This window comes from Anolis sagrei, chromosome 1 (assembly GCF_037176765.1).
Source record: "Anolis sagrei isolate rAnoSag1 chromosome 1, rAnoSag1.mat, whole genome shotgun sequence".
NCBI classification, from domain to species: domain Eukaryota; kingdom Metazoa; phylum Chordata; class Lepidosauria; order Squamata; family Dactyloidae; genus Anolis; species Anolis sagrei.
The window spans coordinates 176,695,876-176,714,825 of record NC_090021.1 but is presented as its reverse complement, the minus strand read 5'-3'; the positions used below and the strand labels follow the sequence as shown (position 1 = coordinate 176,714,825).

At 42.2% G+C, this 18,950-nt stretch overlaps 1 protein-coding gene across 1 annotated transcript in view; it reads right to left on the bottom strand.

Moving 5' to 3' along the window:
• Positions 1–4,347: 4,347 nt before the first annotated feature.
• Positions 4,348–18,950, bottom strand: part of LOC132778707 (aldehyde oxidase 3-like) — a 56,397-nt gene continuing 41,794 nt past the window's right edge. Inside the window, exons 26-35 of the mRNA XM_067470597.1 lie at positions 16,968–17,195; positions 16,556–16,651; positions 15,199–15,327; positions 13,570–13,644; positions 12,207–12,259; positions 11,674–11,788; positions 10,082–10,147; positions 8,223–8,411; positions 7,946–8,113; positions 4,348–7,378 (exon numbers count right to left, since the gene is read on the bottom strand). Coding sequence (XP_067326698.1) covers positions 7,325–7,378; positions 7,946–8,113; positions 8,223–8,411; positions 10,082–10,147; positions 11,674–11,788; positions 12,207–12,259; positions 13,570–13,644; positions 15,199–15,327; positions 16,556–16,651; positions 16,968–17,195 — 1,173 coding nt within the window. The 3' untranslated portion in view covers positions 4,348–7,324. The remainder of the gene's footprint in view (positions 7,379–7,945; positions 8,114–8,222; positions 8,412–10,081; positions 10,148–11,673; positions 11,789–12,206; positions 12,260–13,569; positions 13,645–15,198; positions 15,328–16,555; positions 16,652–16,967; positions 17,196–18,950) is intronic.

Sequence of the window (18,950 nt, the reverse complement as noted above, 5' to 3'; positions counted from 1 at the left end):
AGGTCTGGACAGCCTCCTTGGTGACAGGTGGAAAGGAGTGACACATTTGACCATCATCTGCGTAGAGATAACATCTCATTCCGAAACTCTGAATGATCTCCCCCAACTGCTTCATGTAGATGTTAAATAACATCGGGGACAGAATTGAACCCTGTGGGACTCCACACAACAATGGTTGTGGGGCCGAACAGGTGTCACCCAGTAACACCTTCTGGGACCATCCCTCGAGGAAGGATCGGAGCCACCGCAGAGCAGTGCCCCCGAGCCCCATATCCATGAGGCGCCCCAGAAGGATACCATGATCAATGGTATCGAAGGCTGCTGAGAGGTCCAGCAGAACTAACAGGGACACACTCCCCCTGTCCAGTTCCCGGCGAAGATCATCTACCAAGGCGACCAAGGCTGTCTCAGTTCCATATCCCGGCCTATGGCCAGACTGTGCCGGATCTAGATAATCAGTGCCTACCAGAAACCCCTGTAGTTGTGCTGCCACCACATGTTCCATGACTTTGCCCAAATAGGGGAGATTGGAAACTGGCCGTTAGTTGTCGAATTGAGTGGGATCCAGCGATGGTTCCTTCAACAGTGTTTTTATAATAGCTTGTTTTAAGCTCGCTGGAAACTTTCCTTCCTGTAAGGAGGCATTAACCATCACCTTCACCCACTCTGCCAAACCCCCCTCTGGCTTCTTTTATTAACCAGGATGGGCAGGGGTCTAGGATGCATGTGGTAGGTCGCACCTCTCCAAGGATCCTGTCCACATCTTCAAGCTGAACCAATTGAAAAGAATCCAACAAAACTGGACAAGCAGATGCTCGCGTTACATCCCCAGAGACTGCCGTTAATATGACGTCAAAAACCAACCGAATCCGCTCAATTTTATCCGCGAAGAAACGAGCAAATGCTTCACAGCGAGCCACCGAGTTATTAGAGGCCTTGCTTTTCGGCGGATTTAACAGACCCCTGACAACTCGGAAAAGCTCAGCTGGACGATTCTTCGCGGATGCAATATTGGCTGTAATAAATGTTTTCTGGGCCGCTGCTATTGCCACACCGGAGGACCTTAAAAAGGCATTCAGATGTGTTTGGGCTGGATTGGTGGGATTCTGGCACCACACACACTCTAACCTCCTCTTTCGCTTCATTGCTGGCAGTTCCTCAGTGAACCAAGAGGCTCATTTATCTCGGTTACTCGAGAGGGGGCGTTCCGGAGTGATTGTGTCAATTGCCCTGGTCAACTCACTGTCCCAGCGAGAGACCAGAGCATCGACAGAGTCGCTAGGCAAGGAGGTGGAAAAATCCCCAAGAGCTGTCAGAAAACCATTTGGATCCATAAGTCTCCTGGGGTGGACCATTCTAATGGGTCCACCACCCCTGCGGAGGTTAGAAGGCACAGTCTAATTCTGATCAGGTGGTGATCGGTTCATGGCAATGGAGCGATGGTCAGCTCCTCCACCCCGTCACCCTCATCCCATCCCTGAGAAAAGACCAAATCCAAAGTGTGCCCGGCACTATGGATAGGACCAGATATTAATTGAGACAGGCCCATGGTTGCCATGGCGGCCATGAAGTCCTGAGCCGCACCAGAGAGAGAGGCCTTGGCATGGATATTGAAGTCTCCCAAGACTAGAAGCCATTGGGAGCTCAACGCCATGTCCGAGACCACTTCCGCTAGCTCAGGTAGGGAGACTGTAGTGCAGCGGGGTGGTCAGTACACTAACACAATCCCTATCCTGTCCCGGTCACCTATCCTAAAGCCGGCACATTCAAAAGAAGATGATTGTGGGATGGGACACCTGATCAGGGGAATAAAATCCTTATAGACCACTGCGCCTCCGCCTCCCCGCCCTCCAAGTCTTGGTTGGTGCTGAACCGAGTAGCCTGGTGGACAGAGTTGGGAGAGATTCACCCCTCCTCCCTCGTCCAACCAGGTCTCTGTTATACAAGCCAGGTCAGCTCGTTCTTCTTGAATTAGATCTTGAATAATGGACGTTTTTCCATTTACCGACCTGGCATTGAGCAGCACAGCTTTAACTTGGAGGGGCCACCAACCTGACACCTCAGTTGTATCTTGTCGGGAGAAAATTTTGGAGTTGCCAATCTATTTTTAGTAGTTTCAGGCTGAATTGTAACGTTAATCTTTGGAATTGCCAATATCCTGTTATGAATTTTGGGCCGAATTTGGTTTGGCTTTCTGGTTGGAGCAGGAGGGAGAAATGGCTGCCAGAAGAACCAATGAGTATACTCTCTCCAGACTTTTTAAAAAGGGATGGAATGATCTTATTAAAAATCTTAGGCGATCCCTTGTAGCCCGAGGATGATGGTCCTCCAAGTGTAGTGTCTTGGTAGTGTGTCCATAGGTGGTTGTGGAGCCCTATTCTTGATCCACATGTAGTGAGGACATCGGTTTCCAGGTGGAAGGCAATCCCAGTTGGCTTGACATGCCTTCCTCTTGGCACATTTCTCCCACCATTCCCGCCTCTTCAAATTCTGCAGCACTGCTGGTCACAGCTGACCTCCAGTTAGAGCACTCAAGGACCAAGGCTTCCCAATTCTCTCTGTTTATGCCACCGTTTTTAAAGTTGGCTTTAAGCCCATCTTTAAATCTCTTTTCCTGTCCACCAACATTCCGTTTCCTGTTCTTGAATAGTAACTGCTTTGGGAGATGGTGATTAGGCATTTGGACAATGTGGCCAATCCAGTGGAGTTTAAAAATAAAATGCAACCAACCACCTAATCTGACAGCCAATGCAATAGATGCAATGGGGGAGGGGGGGGGGCTGTAGGCAGAGAACGGTTTGGCAGCTCCAAACTTGAATCTCCCTGCATTCCTTTGGGGTTTTAGGGGAGATTCCCTGAAATCTCCCTCCTTGCCATGTATTCTTTTAATACCCAAAGCGCCCTCAGTATTATTGCCCCCCTGGCTAACGAAGGTCCGGCTCAGTTTTCTTCCAACCTCCCCTCTCTCCTTTTAAAATTTATTCTGCCTTTCAAACAAATTTATTGCCTGACTGATTCGCTTGGCTTGATGGCTCCTAGCTTTGCTCCTGTGATCTCTGTTCGCAGTTTCTGAACTCAGCTTTTTTGCTTTTCCACAGTGACGTGCTCCTGCCATTTAATATGCTCCTAGGGACAGATCCGGGGTGGCTGTCCATTAGATGCGCCACGTATCCAACAGCCTGGAGAAGAGGAAAGGAGGGAAGCAGCACAGCAGCGCAGTCCTTATGCTGGCCCAGGGAGCAGGAGCAGGATATGGAGGAAAGAGGAGGAGTGGGGAAGCAGCATGTTGACTACGGAGTCCAAGAGCTCCATGGAGCACACTTTGGAAACCTCTGGTCTACTCTGTCTAGCCAGGTCCTTAATCACAACATCACAATTGCCAACGATCTGAAAGTTTAGTCTTAAATTAATTTAGACAAACTATTTAGGGATGGGGTTGCACTCCCCTTGAAAGCGCAGGTTCGCAGCTTGGGTGTGATCCTGGATTCATCGTTGAGCCTGGATCCCCAGGTTTCAGCGGTGACCAGGGGAGCATTTGCACAGCTCAGGCTCGTGCGCCAGCTGCGCCCGTACCTTGGGAAGTCTGACTTGGCCACGGTAGTACACGCTCTGGTCACATCCCGCCTTGACTACTGCAACGCTCTCTACGTGGGTCTGCCCTTGAACACGGCCCGGAAGCTTCAGCTAGTCCAGCGCGCGGCAGCCATGTTACTAACAGGAACGGGACGCAGGGAGCACACAACGCCCTTGTTGTTCCAGCTCCACTGGCTGCCAATCTGCTACCGGGCCCAATTCAAGGTGCTGGTGCTGGCCTACAAAGCCCTAAACAGTTCCAGCCCAAAATACCTTTCTGACCGCATCTTGGCCTATGAGCCCACGAGGGCCTTGAGATCGTCTGGGGAGGCCCTTCTCTCGATCCCGCCTGCCTCACAGGCACGCCTGGCGGGGACGAGGGATAGGGCCTTCTCGGTGGTGGCCCCCCGGCTGTGGAACACCCTCCCTGTAGACATCAGACAGGCGCCCTCCCTTATGTCATTCCGCAGGAGCCTAAAGACATGGTTATTCGAGAAGGCGTTTAATTAAGTGCTACAACAATTGGCAATGACGACTGGAACGGAATATGGATTATGAGATTGGTTTATGATTCTACGATGAGACGGCGCGGATGATTTAGTGTAATTGTATTATTGTTATATTATTGATAGTTATGTTGATATTTTGTTGTGTTATTGCCTTTATTGTAAACTGTTTTTATATGTTGTACACCGCTGTGAGTCGCCCTAGGGCTGAGAACGGCGGTCAACAAATGCAGTAAATAAATAAATAAATAAATAAATATTTAGGAGCTTCACTAATGATAATTTTATTTAAAATGCAGATAATAGTTCCTCTAATTGTACAAAAATTCTTTAATGGATACATAGAAGGTGTGTGAGTGAGGCTTCTTTATAGAGGACGATTTCAAAAGGAAAATAAATTGAAGCAGAAAAGAAAAGAAAAGAAAAATTCTTTATAGAGGACGATTTCAAAAGGAAAATAAATTGAGGCAGAAAAGCTGATTAAACAAAATACCACAACTAACCCCCTCACATAAATTGAACCAGAATCTAACTACTTGTTTCAAATAAAAGACAAGACTAGAGGAATTGGAGTTACACAAATTTAAACAGTACACAAATGCATATTTTAATGAAAATAATAACCAAAATTCCAAACTTTTGGGTAAAATGGCTGAAAGAGTACAGGACATAAATTCATTTCTTCTGTTAGATCACTCAAAAGACTCTAAAATGACAATCCCAGATATTACCAAAGAATTTCAGGAGATTTAGACTGAGCCTTCTTCTACATAGTTTATAGGCACTCATGATAGTACTAAGGACCTCATCACATTGTACTTTTCCAGCATCCTAGGATTCTTCCAGGATGCTGGGAGAACAGAGCCGGGCTGAGCCCACCATACGATTCAGGGCTACTTCTGGTGGGACTCCATCCTCCCAGTGTCCTGAAAGCATCCTACAATGAAATCCTGAGGACAAGCTGGGCAACGAAGCTTCCCCCTATGTGATGGGTAAGGGGCGATGCTGGATGCGAAGCTGGATTTGCTCCACGGATGGCCGCACTTTCCCCCGGCTTGAGGTCCTCTGTCCGATGAGGTCTTAAGTCCCTGTGAGAGACAAGTGACCATTAAAAGTCTTTTTGTGTTTTGAGCTACAGTCAAAGGAAGTATAAAGAAGAGAGTATGGTGAGAATGACCAAATTTAGGTGGATGAGTGGCAACTGGAATTAGAGCACACTGGAGAAGTGGGAATGGACTGTGAATGGGGGGAACTAGAAGGGATCCTGCTGGGCTCAGCATTGGTTTCAGTCTGTAGGAGTTGGCAGAAGGCAGTGTAATGGGTCTGCCACTTGCCTTAAAAGCGTTCAACAGGGTAGAATGTAATTATTTATTTGCAGTCTAAAGAAGTATGAACAAGTTCATGAGAACATTAGATAATCTCTATAAATGATCCAAGAGTAAGATTTGTGCCCCCCAACTCTGGAACTCATTGCCTGGTGAGATTAGGCAAGCCCCCACCTTAGAAAGCTTCAAGAAGGATCTCAAAACCTTATATTGCGGCTCCCCCTCAACGTTTGTCTCTATAGTATACTTCCCCCCTCCTGTATGAAGGTCCTTTTTATGACCCCGTTTTTATGAGTTTCTCCCCCACAAACAATCTGCTCCATCTTTATCTCACCCTGAGTTTTTAGCCTTTAGTATTTTATCCTGTACATGCGGCCTTGTTGTGACTCAGCTGGAACCACAGAGTGTCTCTGATGAGGATGATGGGACTCAGGTTCACAGTCTGGTTCAAAATGTCCCTATTATAGACGTCCCTCTTATAGACAGTGAAGAAGTGCAGTTTCCCACAGCAAGGAATGAGAGTGATATTGAAAATAGCCAGGTGCAGATTGATTCAGAGAAGGAGGACAGTTCTCATCCTGATAATGAGCAAGCAGGGAAACAGGCTGACACTAACAAACAGACTGACCTTGATGAAATGGGAACCTTAGATCAGGCTGACCGTTTGGAATTCAAAGTTCGAAGTAGTGTGAGAATAGGTAACAATAAGGAGGCCAGAGGCCAAAGAAACACCTTCATGTTTTGCAAAGGATATTAAGCAGTGTGTTTGAGACCAAATCTTTGTCAAAGCAACTTTTCGTTTAACCAAGAACTTGCCTTTGCTTGTCTGGATTATCTTACAATTCTTGTGTTCATGTTTTCAGGACTTTGTCATGTTCTCTTGGGTTTTTGCTTTGCTGGTGCCTTTTTGGATTAATCTTCAAAATGCTATTTTATATTGATCTTTTGGAACATTACCTTTGCTTTTAAGAACTTTTTACCATTTTTAATAAACTATAAAGACTTCTGGCTGTGTGCAGTTTGGTGTTTTCAGCAAGGTGAATCTGCTCAGAGGTGCGACAGGCCCACTCACCGTCACTGTGATTGTGAAGGATTTATTGTAATTTTATATTGCTTATTGTATTTTATGTTTTATGTATTTTTATTATGCTGTTGTTTTGTGCTTTGATTTTATTTTATTGTATTGTGTTGTTGGCCTCATGTAAGCCGCCCTGAGTCCCCATTGGGGAGATGGTGGCAGGGTATAAATTATTATTATTATTATTATTATTATTATTATTATTATTATTTGTGCCAATAGATGCCAGTCATCTTCTGTTTTCTTTCCCAGAGATACCAAACAAGGTTGTCCACTATCATAGTTGCCATTTGCTCTAGTGATGGAACCTGTGTTTACTGCAATTAGAGATAATTTGGACATCAGAGACCCAGACATGAATAACCAAAGGCAAAAAATAGTGTTTCTGCAGAATGTTTTGATTTTCCACCAAAATCCAGAACTCTCCCCCTTGGTTAGTTGTTTGTTAAATTGTACAGCCTAACATACAAAAAATGCACTCTGAAATATATCAGGCAGTGTTACCTTTTTCTCTGCCTCACCTGCACCTACTTAATAACTATCTTGTTCATTGGTTCCCCCTCCCACCCCACAGTTTTATGGTTTTCAGTAAAATATTTTCCTAGTAATGTATAATATCATTACAGTAAAGGTTTCCTGAAGAATTCAATTTTCATTATTTACACCACAGTTCAAATCACTAGTATATAAGAAAGATTGTTTTGGTTCTTCATACATGGAATCAAAAGCTTACTAAAGATGCAATCCTAGGCACAGGTTTTTTTGTGTGTGGCAGGAACCCATGGGACCTAGTTCAGAGTAAAACAATAACCTCACACGTTTTGAGACCGAAACACAGAGCACTAGTCCACTTGGATCTCCCATGGCTCATAGGTCCCCGGGATGTCCCTTGGAATCTAAAGAGGAAAGAAAAAGGGAGATTGTCTTACAGCATGGTTGCATATTAAGGCATACAATTATCTGCTGCAGAACATTCAGCAATCTTATGCCGCATATATTTATAGCATACAGCAGTGATTGTTAGGAGGCCTGACAAAGTAAGCACAAGAAATACCCCAGAAGTAGACAGGGAAGGGTATTTGCAAGTGAATTTGAAGTATTTCCATACGCATCTCTTGAAACTTGATTTTTAACCTGTCCAGCAGGCATTTAGGGAAGGATAAGGGGCATGCAGCTAGGGAAGTATGTGGGGGATTTGGGGTGGGGGGTGGAGGTTGTGAGTTTTAAAGGCTATTTTAAGTGTATTTATTTCATTTTACTTTTTTACCTTAATCCATGCTGTATTATTTAATTGTTTTTTTAATTTTTATACTGCACTTTTGAAAATATGATCTAAGTATGGGATTGTAAGCTGTCTTGAGTCCCGTATAAGTAAAGTGTATAAATAAAATCAATAAATACCAGAGAAATTAAATAAAACCCAAATAATTGAGGAATGATTTTTGTAAGGGGAAAAGTTTTACCATCTTGGTAAAGCGATCAGCACAGGCCATGCGAATCCTCTCTACATTCAAAGGGCTGTTCAGGGTGAAATTGCGATTTAGTCCTCGCTCTTTCCGGGCAGCAGCCACTGCATCCCTTATAGCAAAAAATACAGAGGATCCGAGGAACACTCCAGCTTCTCCCATACCCTGTAGGAAGATAGGAGACACATAGGAAAAAGAGGGGGAAATGTATTACTCCAAGATGTGCAATCATTTGAGTTTAGGCCCTTAAAATTTCTGAGCAGGGATTCTTTACCCTGGAGGAGTAGATTGCAATTGGGTTTCTGGAATTTGGCAGCAAGTAGATTCTAAAGTGTTCCGGGACATCGCAGACAGCAGGAATTTTATATGTATCTGGACCCAGTGTGTACAGCTCTCCTTCAGGAGAAAACTTCAATTCTTCCATGGTGTAAAGTCCAAGTCCTTGAATAAATCCACCTTCGATCTAAGAGGGAAAAAAGTCTTAATTCTCTTTTCTAATATAATTTTACTAGGACATCAAAACTTTATAATTACTACTTAGGCTGTTGTCCCATATATATTTGCAAACATATTTCATTGGGAGCATTCAGCTTTAATGGTAAACCAGGCTCTATGGCTTAGCATGGATGTCCCAGTGCACTGGCTCATATTTTCTGATTGCTTCTATTGGCACTTAAGTGGCTAAAAACAACTGATTTTGGTCTATGGTTTGTTTCTTTAGATATCCAGATACCCAGAAATACATGGGTTGCACTATTAAACTAATCCTTCCTAGATGCCTCCATGCTTGCCTTCAATCTGGCCAACAGTGAAGTGGGACAGGGGGTATGCCCTGGAAATGTGTCACAAAGGCAAGCACAGAGTGATCCCATAAGTCCCTGTCCATATCCATCCTAAATGGATATAAAGAATGAAAAAGACTCAGAGGAGAGTGGCAGTGCAGCAGGGAATAATTTCTTCCATTCTCACTCGCTACTTTGTTAAAAGGGCACAACTGTATCTTGACAGCCAGTACGCATCTGAGATATCTGCTTTTTACAGGGGTCTTGTGCAAGCAGAGTCCTCCTCCACCCCTTCCTCCTTTTCTCTTTTCCCCATTGAATTTCTGATAGTGGCTCCTTGAGGAAAAACTCAGCAGGTACTCATGATTAGCTCCCATTCCCTTTTGTTCTTCATTCACTCAGTTCGTGTGTGTGTGTATATATACACACACACAAATACAAGTATTTCAAAATCTGAAAAAAAAAAATCAAAATTGGAAAAACTTCTGGTCTCAAGCATTGCAAGGCCCTTCCACACATGTCCTAAAATGCAGAAGAAACTGGGATAAAAGGGGGGGGGGGATGTGCACTAATTCATATGAATTTAACATATGAAAAACATATGTTAAAAAGGTTAACTTAAAACCACAAAATGCACATACTCAAATGACTGTATTTCCCTTCAGTCAAGGAAAACCCTGGCGTTGACTGCTTTAGCGCATATGCACATCTTATAATCACGAAGCAGCTGATCTGGGCTGTAAATAAATGGAGTCATGGACACACAAGTAGCTAAATGGAAGCACAACTGGAAAGCAACAAGAACTCTCTGCAAGCATTCCTTTGTTCTGATCTTTATGAAATTAAACACAGCTTGATTTTACAATAAGGTGAGGAGAGAAAATAAGAAATCTGCTAGTGTGTACTTTTAGATATTTGCATGAGCGCATATGAGGTCCAGCACATCCTGGAGCGTCAATAAAAAAGTAAACTCTGCTGGATGCCCACGGTCCATCTTGCAGATTTCTAAAATCCATGACAAATGAAGGTGTCATGACAGTGTGGGACCATTTACTGGGACTGACAGGTCTCGGTCTGAACTTGTGTCAGGTTCCACAATTTTTGCCCCACTTATTTGTCCCGTATTTTGACACTGTCTTGAAGCTGCCCTTGTTCCTGAAAGGCTATTTTCTTGTCCAGAAAGTGGCCAAGCTTCCTACTCTACATATAAAATGAGGTTATGATTCAAGGCTTCTGGGAATAAATACTGAATTAAATGCAAGTGGAGTATAGCTTTTTGATTTCTCAGGAAAATTGAGCTATTTGCTCAGAGTGAGTATAATGTGTGCATGCATAACTCATGGTTACATACCTGCCCTATATCTATAGCTGGATTGATGCTGAAAGAGGCATCCATGACAATGTCTGTGCGGATGTTCTGTTGCAGAAATAAACTGTCATGAGCACATTTATAGTAAAAAAAAAACATTATTTCATTTGCTTCTTTGTAACATGTGTATCTTGTCTTCCCTTCAAGGCAGTAAACATGGTTTTCCTGTTGCTTGTGCAAGGGTGATACACCTCCCCCCATCAACCAGAGAAATATGCATACACATGTTGTTGGGCTAGTTAATGGCCACAACTCATTTACTGATAACAAGAACAAGGGTTGGCAGCCATGCATGGGTCCTGGATCAAGATCGGGCAGCCTGCTGCTGTCCGATACCGCAAAGTGTCCGGGTGCTGCCGGCACAATACTGGGTCAACGTAAACTAGGCACCCCTGGGACCACCAGACGTTCCCCCATTCTGCTAGGGGGGGGATACCAAGCCAGATCCAGGGCCCATGCCCCACGCCAACAGAGAGTTGTGATAATAAGCATAACAATAAGTAACTGTTAACAGGAAACCAGTACAAGGTTAAAACAGAAACAAAGCTAACTGTCAATGAAAACATAAACATCATGCAGGGTGGGTGGGTGCAGGCCCAGTGCCTGCTGGGGTGCCTGGGGCAGCCTTATATAGGCTGCCCGCACCAGGGGGAGGCCAGCTCCAGCCTCTCTGAAAGTGAGGTGTGGTCAGCTGGCCATTGGCTACCTGGCCGAGCGGCGGGAAACTTTCCCGCCACCCAAGGGAGGCTTCTGGGAGGAAGAACCCCCCCCCCTGAGGCAAGAATAGCGGTGGGGGACGCCCTACACCGCAACACCGCAACTTCCCTGGTCCAGTAAGTCAGGCCATGCATTTTCTTCCTTTTTATTTATGTCCCGCCCTTCCCATCCTAAAGGGGAATCAGAGCGGCTTACAGAACACACATACGGCAAACATTCAATGTCTATTATACAATTAACAAGGACAAACAACACAAATAGAGGTAAAGGCAGTTTTCCCCATCTTATTTCTGGTATCTTGGAGGTTGTGCTCGACTCCGGTCATGGGGTGTGCTGTCGCTCCATCTTCCCTGTGGAGGAGCTTTCCTCCGATCAATGTCTTTAAGGGTGTCTTTATTATCTCCCTGCTAAAAGTGGTACCTATTTTGTCTACTTTCATATCTGCTTTCAACCTGCTAGGTGGCCAGGTGAGCTGGGGCTAACAGAGGGTGCTCACCCCGACCCAGGCTCAAACTACTGACTTTGGATTAGCAGGATTTTTCTGCAGCGCAGCAATTTAGGCTGCTGTGCTAAGCCTGGCTCCCCAATCATGATTAAGCATGGGAGGGAGGAGGGATACCTTCTACTCAAGTGCTAACTATGATGCCATTAGCACTTTTAGATTCCTAAAAAGCAGCACTACTCCTGTCAGCATAGCCTCTTGTTTCACAAAGGCATGCTATCCCACTATGAAGGAAAGATAGTGCCACAGTGTGGTGACTCACTGTAACCACAATAAAAAAGCCATTCAAAGAGACAAAGTGAATGTCAAGCAGCCTCTGAAGTAGGGAATGAAGTGGAAAGCTTCCCTTTTTTACCTTGTGGTCACCTGTCAGGCAGTCAATCTCAACCTCAGAACAAGCAGCTGCAAAAACAAAGTATGGAAATGCATGGCCTTCTCCTTTTTCCCAGTCCATGTTGGTGCGATAGCCTCTGAAGGGAGAGAAAAAAAGAAGAGTTGGAATTCAACTTTGCTATAATATTCACAAAAAATATTCACAAAAAATGGGGGCATCTAGTGATTCAACACACGGTTTCCTGTTGCATGCCATGAAATGGTTCAGATGTTGATTTTTTGACTACTGTTTGCATTTGGGGACTTTTTGCAGAAAATGTTTTTGTGCAAACAAGTGTTTGTGCATACTCAACATATTTTTTCAAAGACCCCAAATGTATATATAGATGCAGGATTAGAAATAAAGAAAGACATCCAATAGCAATTGGGCTTTTTTTGGTCAATGGCAAGAACATTGGAAGCATATTGCAGTTTCCTTTAATTCACAAAATCCTAGCCCAGCATTTGTGACATTGCCACAGCTAGCAATGTAGGAAAGAAGAATCAATTCCTTACTTGAAGTAACCAGTCGCTGTGAGGCTGATGCTTCCTTCATAAGCCTCCTTTATCTGCAAGAGACACATTAGTTTCAACAGCATTCCTAACACTTATTGCGTTTTTACTGTCAAGCCTAAAACCATATATTTGTACATTTAAAAAAAAGCAAAAAACGGGGAGGGAGAGCATCAAACGCTACTTTTTACATCTGTATCACACAGATAAGCTTTATCATTATCATTTATACATATCCTGATTTTAAGAAGGGAAATGTCAACACAATGTCTCTTTGAATGCTGGGGCTAAGTGTCCTTTATTCCGGAAATAAACGACACTTGTGTTTTTACTGTCGAGCAGAAAAACAAACAATATGTTGGAATGTGTTAATATTTGTTGCTCTTAATTCACACGCACAAACATAAAAATTCAAATCATATTTTCCTAATCACACAATATATCTCTTCTTTTTGTACAGTTTTACAAAGTATTTTATTCCTATCTAAACAGCAGCTGGAAGTTATGCAATAGTGCATGTCTCACAACTCCTTTCTATTTGATATTTTCTTTGTGACTCCAGGTATAGAGGTATATAAAACAGGTATAAAATCAAACATCTATTGATAACTTAGGGACTGCAGTAGCACTGTGGCTAAAGCCGCTAGCTGCAGGAAAAGCTGCTGACCGAATAGTTAACAGTTTGGAGCCATGTGTCAGGGTGAGCTCCTGAACTATCAGTCCTAGCTTTCTGCCAACCTAGAAGTTCAGAAGCATGCAATACGAGTAGATCAATAGGTACCACTTTGGTGGGAAGATAAAAGGGTGCCCCATGCAGACATGCAGTCATGCCCGCAAAAAGATCGGCATGGAAAATGGAACAAGAGCACCACCCCATGGCTGGAGTTGAGCATTGTCTCCAGACGTCGGAAATGAAAAAGGGGAAGGCCTTTACCTTATCTATGAATTGTATGTCGTTATTCAAAGTTTAAAAGGCATTGAACGTGTTTGCCTTATATCTGTACTGTAATCCGCTCTGAGTCCCTCTGGGCAGATAACGCAAAATATAAATTAATAATAATAATAAATCAGTATTTGCAGGGCTTGCAAAAATAGGCTGGAGTACAGATGAAGCATTTTCTACAGAGTCTACTGTAAACACTGCAAGTTGCCAACAGATTTGTTTAAACTGGCGACAATTTTTTGTGAGCCCAACATTTTGCTAGTTTAAGAAGCAGTGCAGCAGATGATACTGGCCAGTACATGCAAGGCGAGTATACACGAAGAAGCCATATATAAAACCCACTCAAGCCTTGTGAGAAGAGGGCCACTCATTAGAGTCTCAGGCTCAGGCTTTTTAAAAAACATTAAAAAATATTGTAGTTACCCAGTCCTCCCATTTTCCATCTGGATTTTTTTCCATTATTGGCTCTAGGCGCTTTCTGAGGATTTGGCAAGCATTCTGTGGAAACAGATGTCAAAATAAAAGAGCTATCAGAAATAATATTTATTTATTCGTTAAAATATTTATAACCCACTGATATCAAGAAATCTCATAAGGGTTTACAACAGATTAAAACAGACTAAAAACAGCAAAACCATTTAAATAAGCTAAAACATATTAAACAATATAATGATCTAACAACGGATTTTAGGTTTAAAGTGTTTAAAGTTATATATAACAGTTGTTATTTTATTAACATCAGGACTTAACATCAGCTTTTTAAAAATCTGCTTAAAATCTCTCTCTCTCTCTCTGTATATATTTCAACTAGGAGCATAAGAAGCTGCCCTATACCAGTTCAGCCTATCTTTCCATGTAGTCCAACTCTCTGTGTTCCGATTGGCCTTAGTGCTCAAGAGTGACACTCAAAAGGTCTCTCCCATACATTGCTACCTCCTCCTTTCAACTGGAGATTGCAATGATTGGTACTTAAGATTTTCTGCATGGAAAGTATGTGTTACTCCAATAAATGGTGATCCTTGCTCTGATATTGTGGAATGTCCTAAATTAAAATAGGATATCATCTACCCACGGTGGTGCAATGGGTTAAACCTTTGTGCTGCTGAATCGCTGACCTGAAGGTCAACAGTTCAAATCCATGAGATGGGGTGAGCTTCCAACTGTTCTGCTCCAGCTCCTGCCAACCTAGCAGTTTGAAAATGTGCAAATGTGAGTAGATAAATAGGTACCGCTTCAGTAGGAAAAGTCAAAGAGATGCTCCAAGCAATCTTGCCGGCCACACAACCAGGAGATGACAATGCAGACAATGCAGGCTCCTCGGCTTGCAAATGGAGAGAGTACCTAACCAGAGCCAAGAGATGAACACTGCCTCCAGAAGCCAAAAATGAAAGAAGCCTGTACCTTTGTTTGAGTTTGTGTGTCTCATTGTATATGATTGTGAAGGCATTGAATGTTTCCCTATGTATGTAAATGCTGCAATCTGCTCTGAGTCCCCTAGGGAGAAAGGTGGAATATAACTAAAGTGTATTATTATTATTATTATCATTATTATTATTATTATTATTATCCACAGATCTAACTTTCTAGATTGATGGCTAGATGCATACACATGGATGTATCCTATATGTAGGATATAAATCTTTGCTTACTTTTCCATTAGCAGATAAGATTATTAGCATTTCTGGACTTTTTTCAGTGAATGTAAAGAAATGTGTGCGTGTGTGTGTATGTGATAGAAATATTTATACAAATAATCCACTGATTTTTGCACAAAAAAATTCTGCAAAAATAGATTTTGCTTCCAAAACATTGTTTTCTGCATAAAAATCAATTTTTCACAAAAAATCTTTCTAATAAAATTACAGCACTTGAACATTTTTAACAGAATGCCACAAGCTGTCAAGATACCCTTCTCAACACCTCTCATGGATAGGGATAGAGGTGCTGTCATGGAAATGTTTAATCACCCAAATCAGTAGGACAAGTTAGCTGACTTAAGTCTCTTCACAGATTAGTAGGTCCTGAAACAATAGCCATAAATAAACATCAAACCTGTACTGCTTTTCCATTGACTTCTGTGCCTATTGATCCCGAGGTGACAACTGCATTGGGTATGGTAGCTGTAGTTCTTTCATAGTTGTGTATATACGACAAAGGTATTTTTAATTCATGGCTGGCGACCTTTTTTGGTTGAGGAAACACAAATATTATTTCTATCAAAAGTCACAACAGAGCCATAAACAGAGGGAAAATAACATTATTGCATTTAAGGCACATTTAGGAATAAACTTGTTGGAAAATATTTAAATCCCAAATATATAAAGCAGAAGGCAATATATATATATATATATATATATATATACACACACACACACACACACACATACATACATACATACATACACACTAGCGGTCCCCTGCCACGCGTTGCTGTGGCCCAGTCTGGTGATATGGGAAATAAAGTAATTAGAAAGTGCTGGTTTCTAATATATGTAATGTCTTTATGCTTGTGAGTAAACAGTATTTCTTGATGATTGTCTGGTTTGCCTACTCTGGAACATGCAAGATATAATTGTCCATCTTTAGGAGTCCCTTTCAAATCTATACTACTTTATCTCTCTCTCTGTGTGAATCATATCTATCTATCTATCTATATCTATGGCTGGATGGCTCACTGTCAGGAGGGGTTTGATTATGTTTTCTTGCCCTGGTGAAGGGAATTGGATTGGATGGCTTTAAGTATTTTCTGTTGGTCATGGGGGTTCTGTGTGGGAAGTTTGCCCCAGTTCTGTCATTGGTGGGATTCATTCAGAATGCTCTTTGATTATAGGTGAACTATAAATCCCAGTAACTACAACTCCCAAATGCAAAGGTCTATTTTCCCCAAACTCCATCTGTGTTCATATTTGCGCATATGGAATATTCGTGCCAAGTTTGGTCCAGATCCATCATTGCTTGAGTCCACAGTGCTCTGTGGAGGTAGGTGAACTACAACTCCCAAACTCAAGGTCAATGCCCACCAAACACTGCTAGTATTTTCTGTTGGTCATGGGAGGCCTGTGAGCCAACTTTGGTTCAATTCCATCGTTGGTGGAGTTCCGAATGCTCTTTAATTATAGGTGAACTATAAATCCCAGCAACTATAACTCCCAAATGGCAAAATCATAATTTTTTGAGTGATGGTCACTCCTTGTGTAGTGAGACATTTTGTTGCCAAATTTGGCATGATTTTATTCATTGGTTCTTTTGTTTTTTAGGTACTCATTATGCACAGAGCATATATATATATATATATATATATATATATATATATATATATAATGTAAATAGACAACAGAGTTCTACTTATTAAACTGTATTTATTCTTCAACTGTAGGCGAGTATAATCCCATTTCTAGTCATTTGTTACCTGTAACATCTTGGTGTAAAGTCCTTGTCCCATTTCACAGCCGCCATGGGACACTAGCACTGATCCGTCAAGATAGATATGAACCAGAGCAAAAGCCTACAGAAAAATAGAAATTAAGACCACTTAGATATCACTGATTAAATTAAATCCTGGTAGAATGTGATACAGGCATTCCTATCTCTATTTGTAAAAGTAGTAAATAAATGCAGGAAAAGGAGAAGAATTTTGAACGGGGACTGTGTAGTTAGAGGAGAGAAAGGACTAATCTTTTCCCTCTGTATCATTTCTTTAGGTGAAGTTAATTTTCCCTCACATACCAAATTGTTGTTTGACCCCCATCTGTTTCTTCTATTTTCATGAGTATTCCCATTTACAGTTTAGAAGTGTAGGTTTCTGGAACATCAAGGCTTACCTGGTGGTAAAATGTTTCATTATATCCAACAGAAAACTTCATGGGAATGATTGCGATCCCTTTCTTCTTCCAGTAGTTCTGTTTGTTAAATTCCTCTGCAGCTTGTCGCCTTTTGTAATAATCTGATTTTTCTAGACATTCTTCCCAACACACAACCAGATTTCTGGGATCAATCTCTTCTTTGTAGGGAGTTTTAGTCACTTTTTTGTACATGTTCATCTCTCTGACCTTAAATGGAAACACATAACATACTGTTTCTTGTTCCAAGTAATAAATAAACACTTTAATAATTGATGAACATTTCTGTGCTAGACATTAATTACCAATACCACTAGAACCAGTTACTGCATATTTGGTTTGCCATAGTTTTGTGTCTTGAAGTCATTTTTGATGTATGGCACCTCCAAGGTGAACCTATTACAGTGTTTACTCTTGACCACTCTAAAGGTTTTCAGGGCTGAGCAGGGATCTGAACCTTGGTCTCCCAGAGCTTAGTTTGATGTTCAAATCACTACAGCACGCTGGGTCTGTTATTAAAGGGTTTTTCTTATTACATGAAGTTTTGGAATCAGAAGAGAACCTTTAATAACTGTGGAACAGCAGAGAGCCAAGGAAATGCCACCATGATATGCAGCTGGGGCATGAACTGTAAGGTGCTGGGAAGCAGCTTGAAGAACGATGCCAGGATCAGCTTAAGGTGGCTCAGGACACTCTGTGGCCTGGGGTAAAGTACAAGACTGTGCTCCTACAGGATAGTTATGGCATGGATTGGCAGCTGAATCTGTTCCAGCCCTGCCAGTGTTGTCATAAGCTGGGAACCTTAAAGAGCCTGCAGGTGAGGGCATATGGCACGTGACACATGCACTTTCCCTCCACTCATGTGATGAAAATTTGTCCCGCCCTAAAATAAACCTGTACAAATAAAGCACTTGAGAATGTTTTAACCAGGAGTTGCTTGTGACTGTATGAACTCAGCAATTAAAGAAATCAGAGACATGAAAATGGCTCTGCTTGCATTCCACTTTAACTGCCATGGCTGTTTTCCAAGGAATCCTAGGATGGGCAGTTCAGTCAGAGTCCCCAGCGAAACATGCTCTGGCCAATGGTTTCAAAGGCACCTCTCCTTAATTGGCACACCATAGGATGTTGCTATGACAGTTAAAGTTGGACCACAGTGTACACGTGCACAGTGTCTGTCTTTAACTACTTCAGAACTTTTTACTACACAACTAACACTGCACTTCAGAAACAATATTTGTTCCCACCATAATGACATTTCTGACTCCCTCTCACCCCTCTTCTCCCAGAGATGAATCGGCCCTGGGTGCCCCCAGTCCAGAGAGATTTAGGTTTTGGTTCAACTGAAACCAATTTTTAACTATGAAAGTTTAGTCCAAGTGGCAGCTACAAATATGGGACTTGACTACCTGTGACCCAAGGGTTTAGCACAAAGGGAGCACATGCACAGTCTTTGAAAACAGAAGACAACTGTTTCTCTCTCTGGAGCAATGGTTCCCATCTTTTGGTTCTCCAGATGTTTTGGACTTCCTATTTCATAATTCCTAACAGCTGGGATTTCTGGGAATTGAAGTCCAGAACACCTGGAGATCCAAAGGTTGGGAACCACTGCTCTAGAGAAACATCTTAGTTACAATAAACTTGCCCTTCAAAGAAGGAAAGGAAATCTTTCCCACAAGTTGGTTCATAGCTATTTGGTATGCTATAAATATTTCAAAGAACATATAATCTTCTAGTATGAGGTAATTTGGATTTTATTTTCAGTCTACGAGGCCATGGCCATCAGAACTGATACACTAAGAGCACTTGCATTATCCCTTGAAATAATTAGTTACTTACTAATTGCCAATAGAATAGGAAGGACAAGAGACCTCTTCCAGAAAATTAGAAACATCGGAGGTAAATTTGAGACAGAAATGGGTATGATAAAAGAGAAAGATGGCAGGGACCTAACATAAGCTGAAG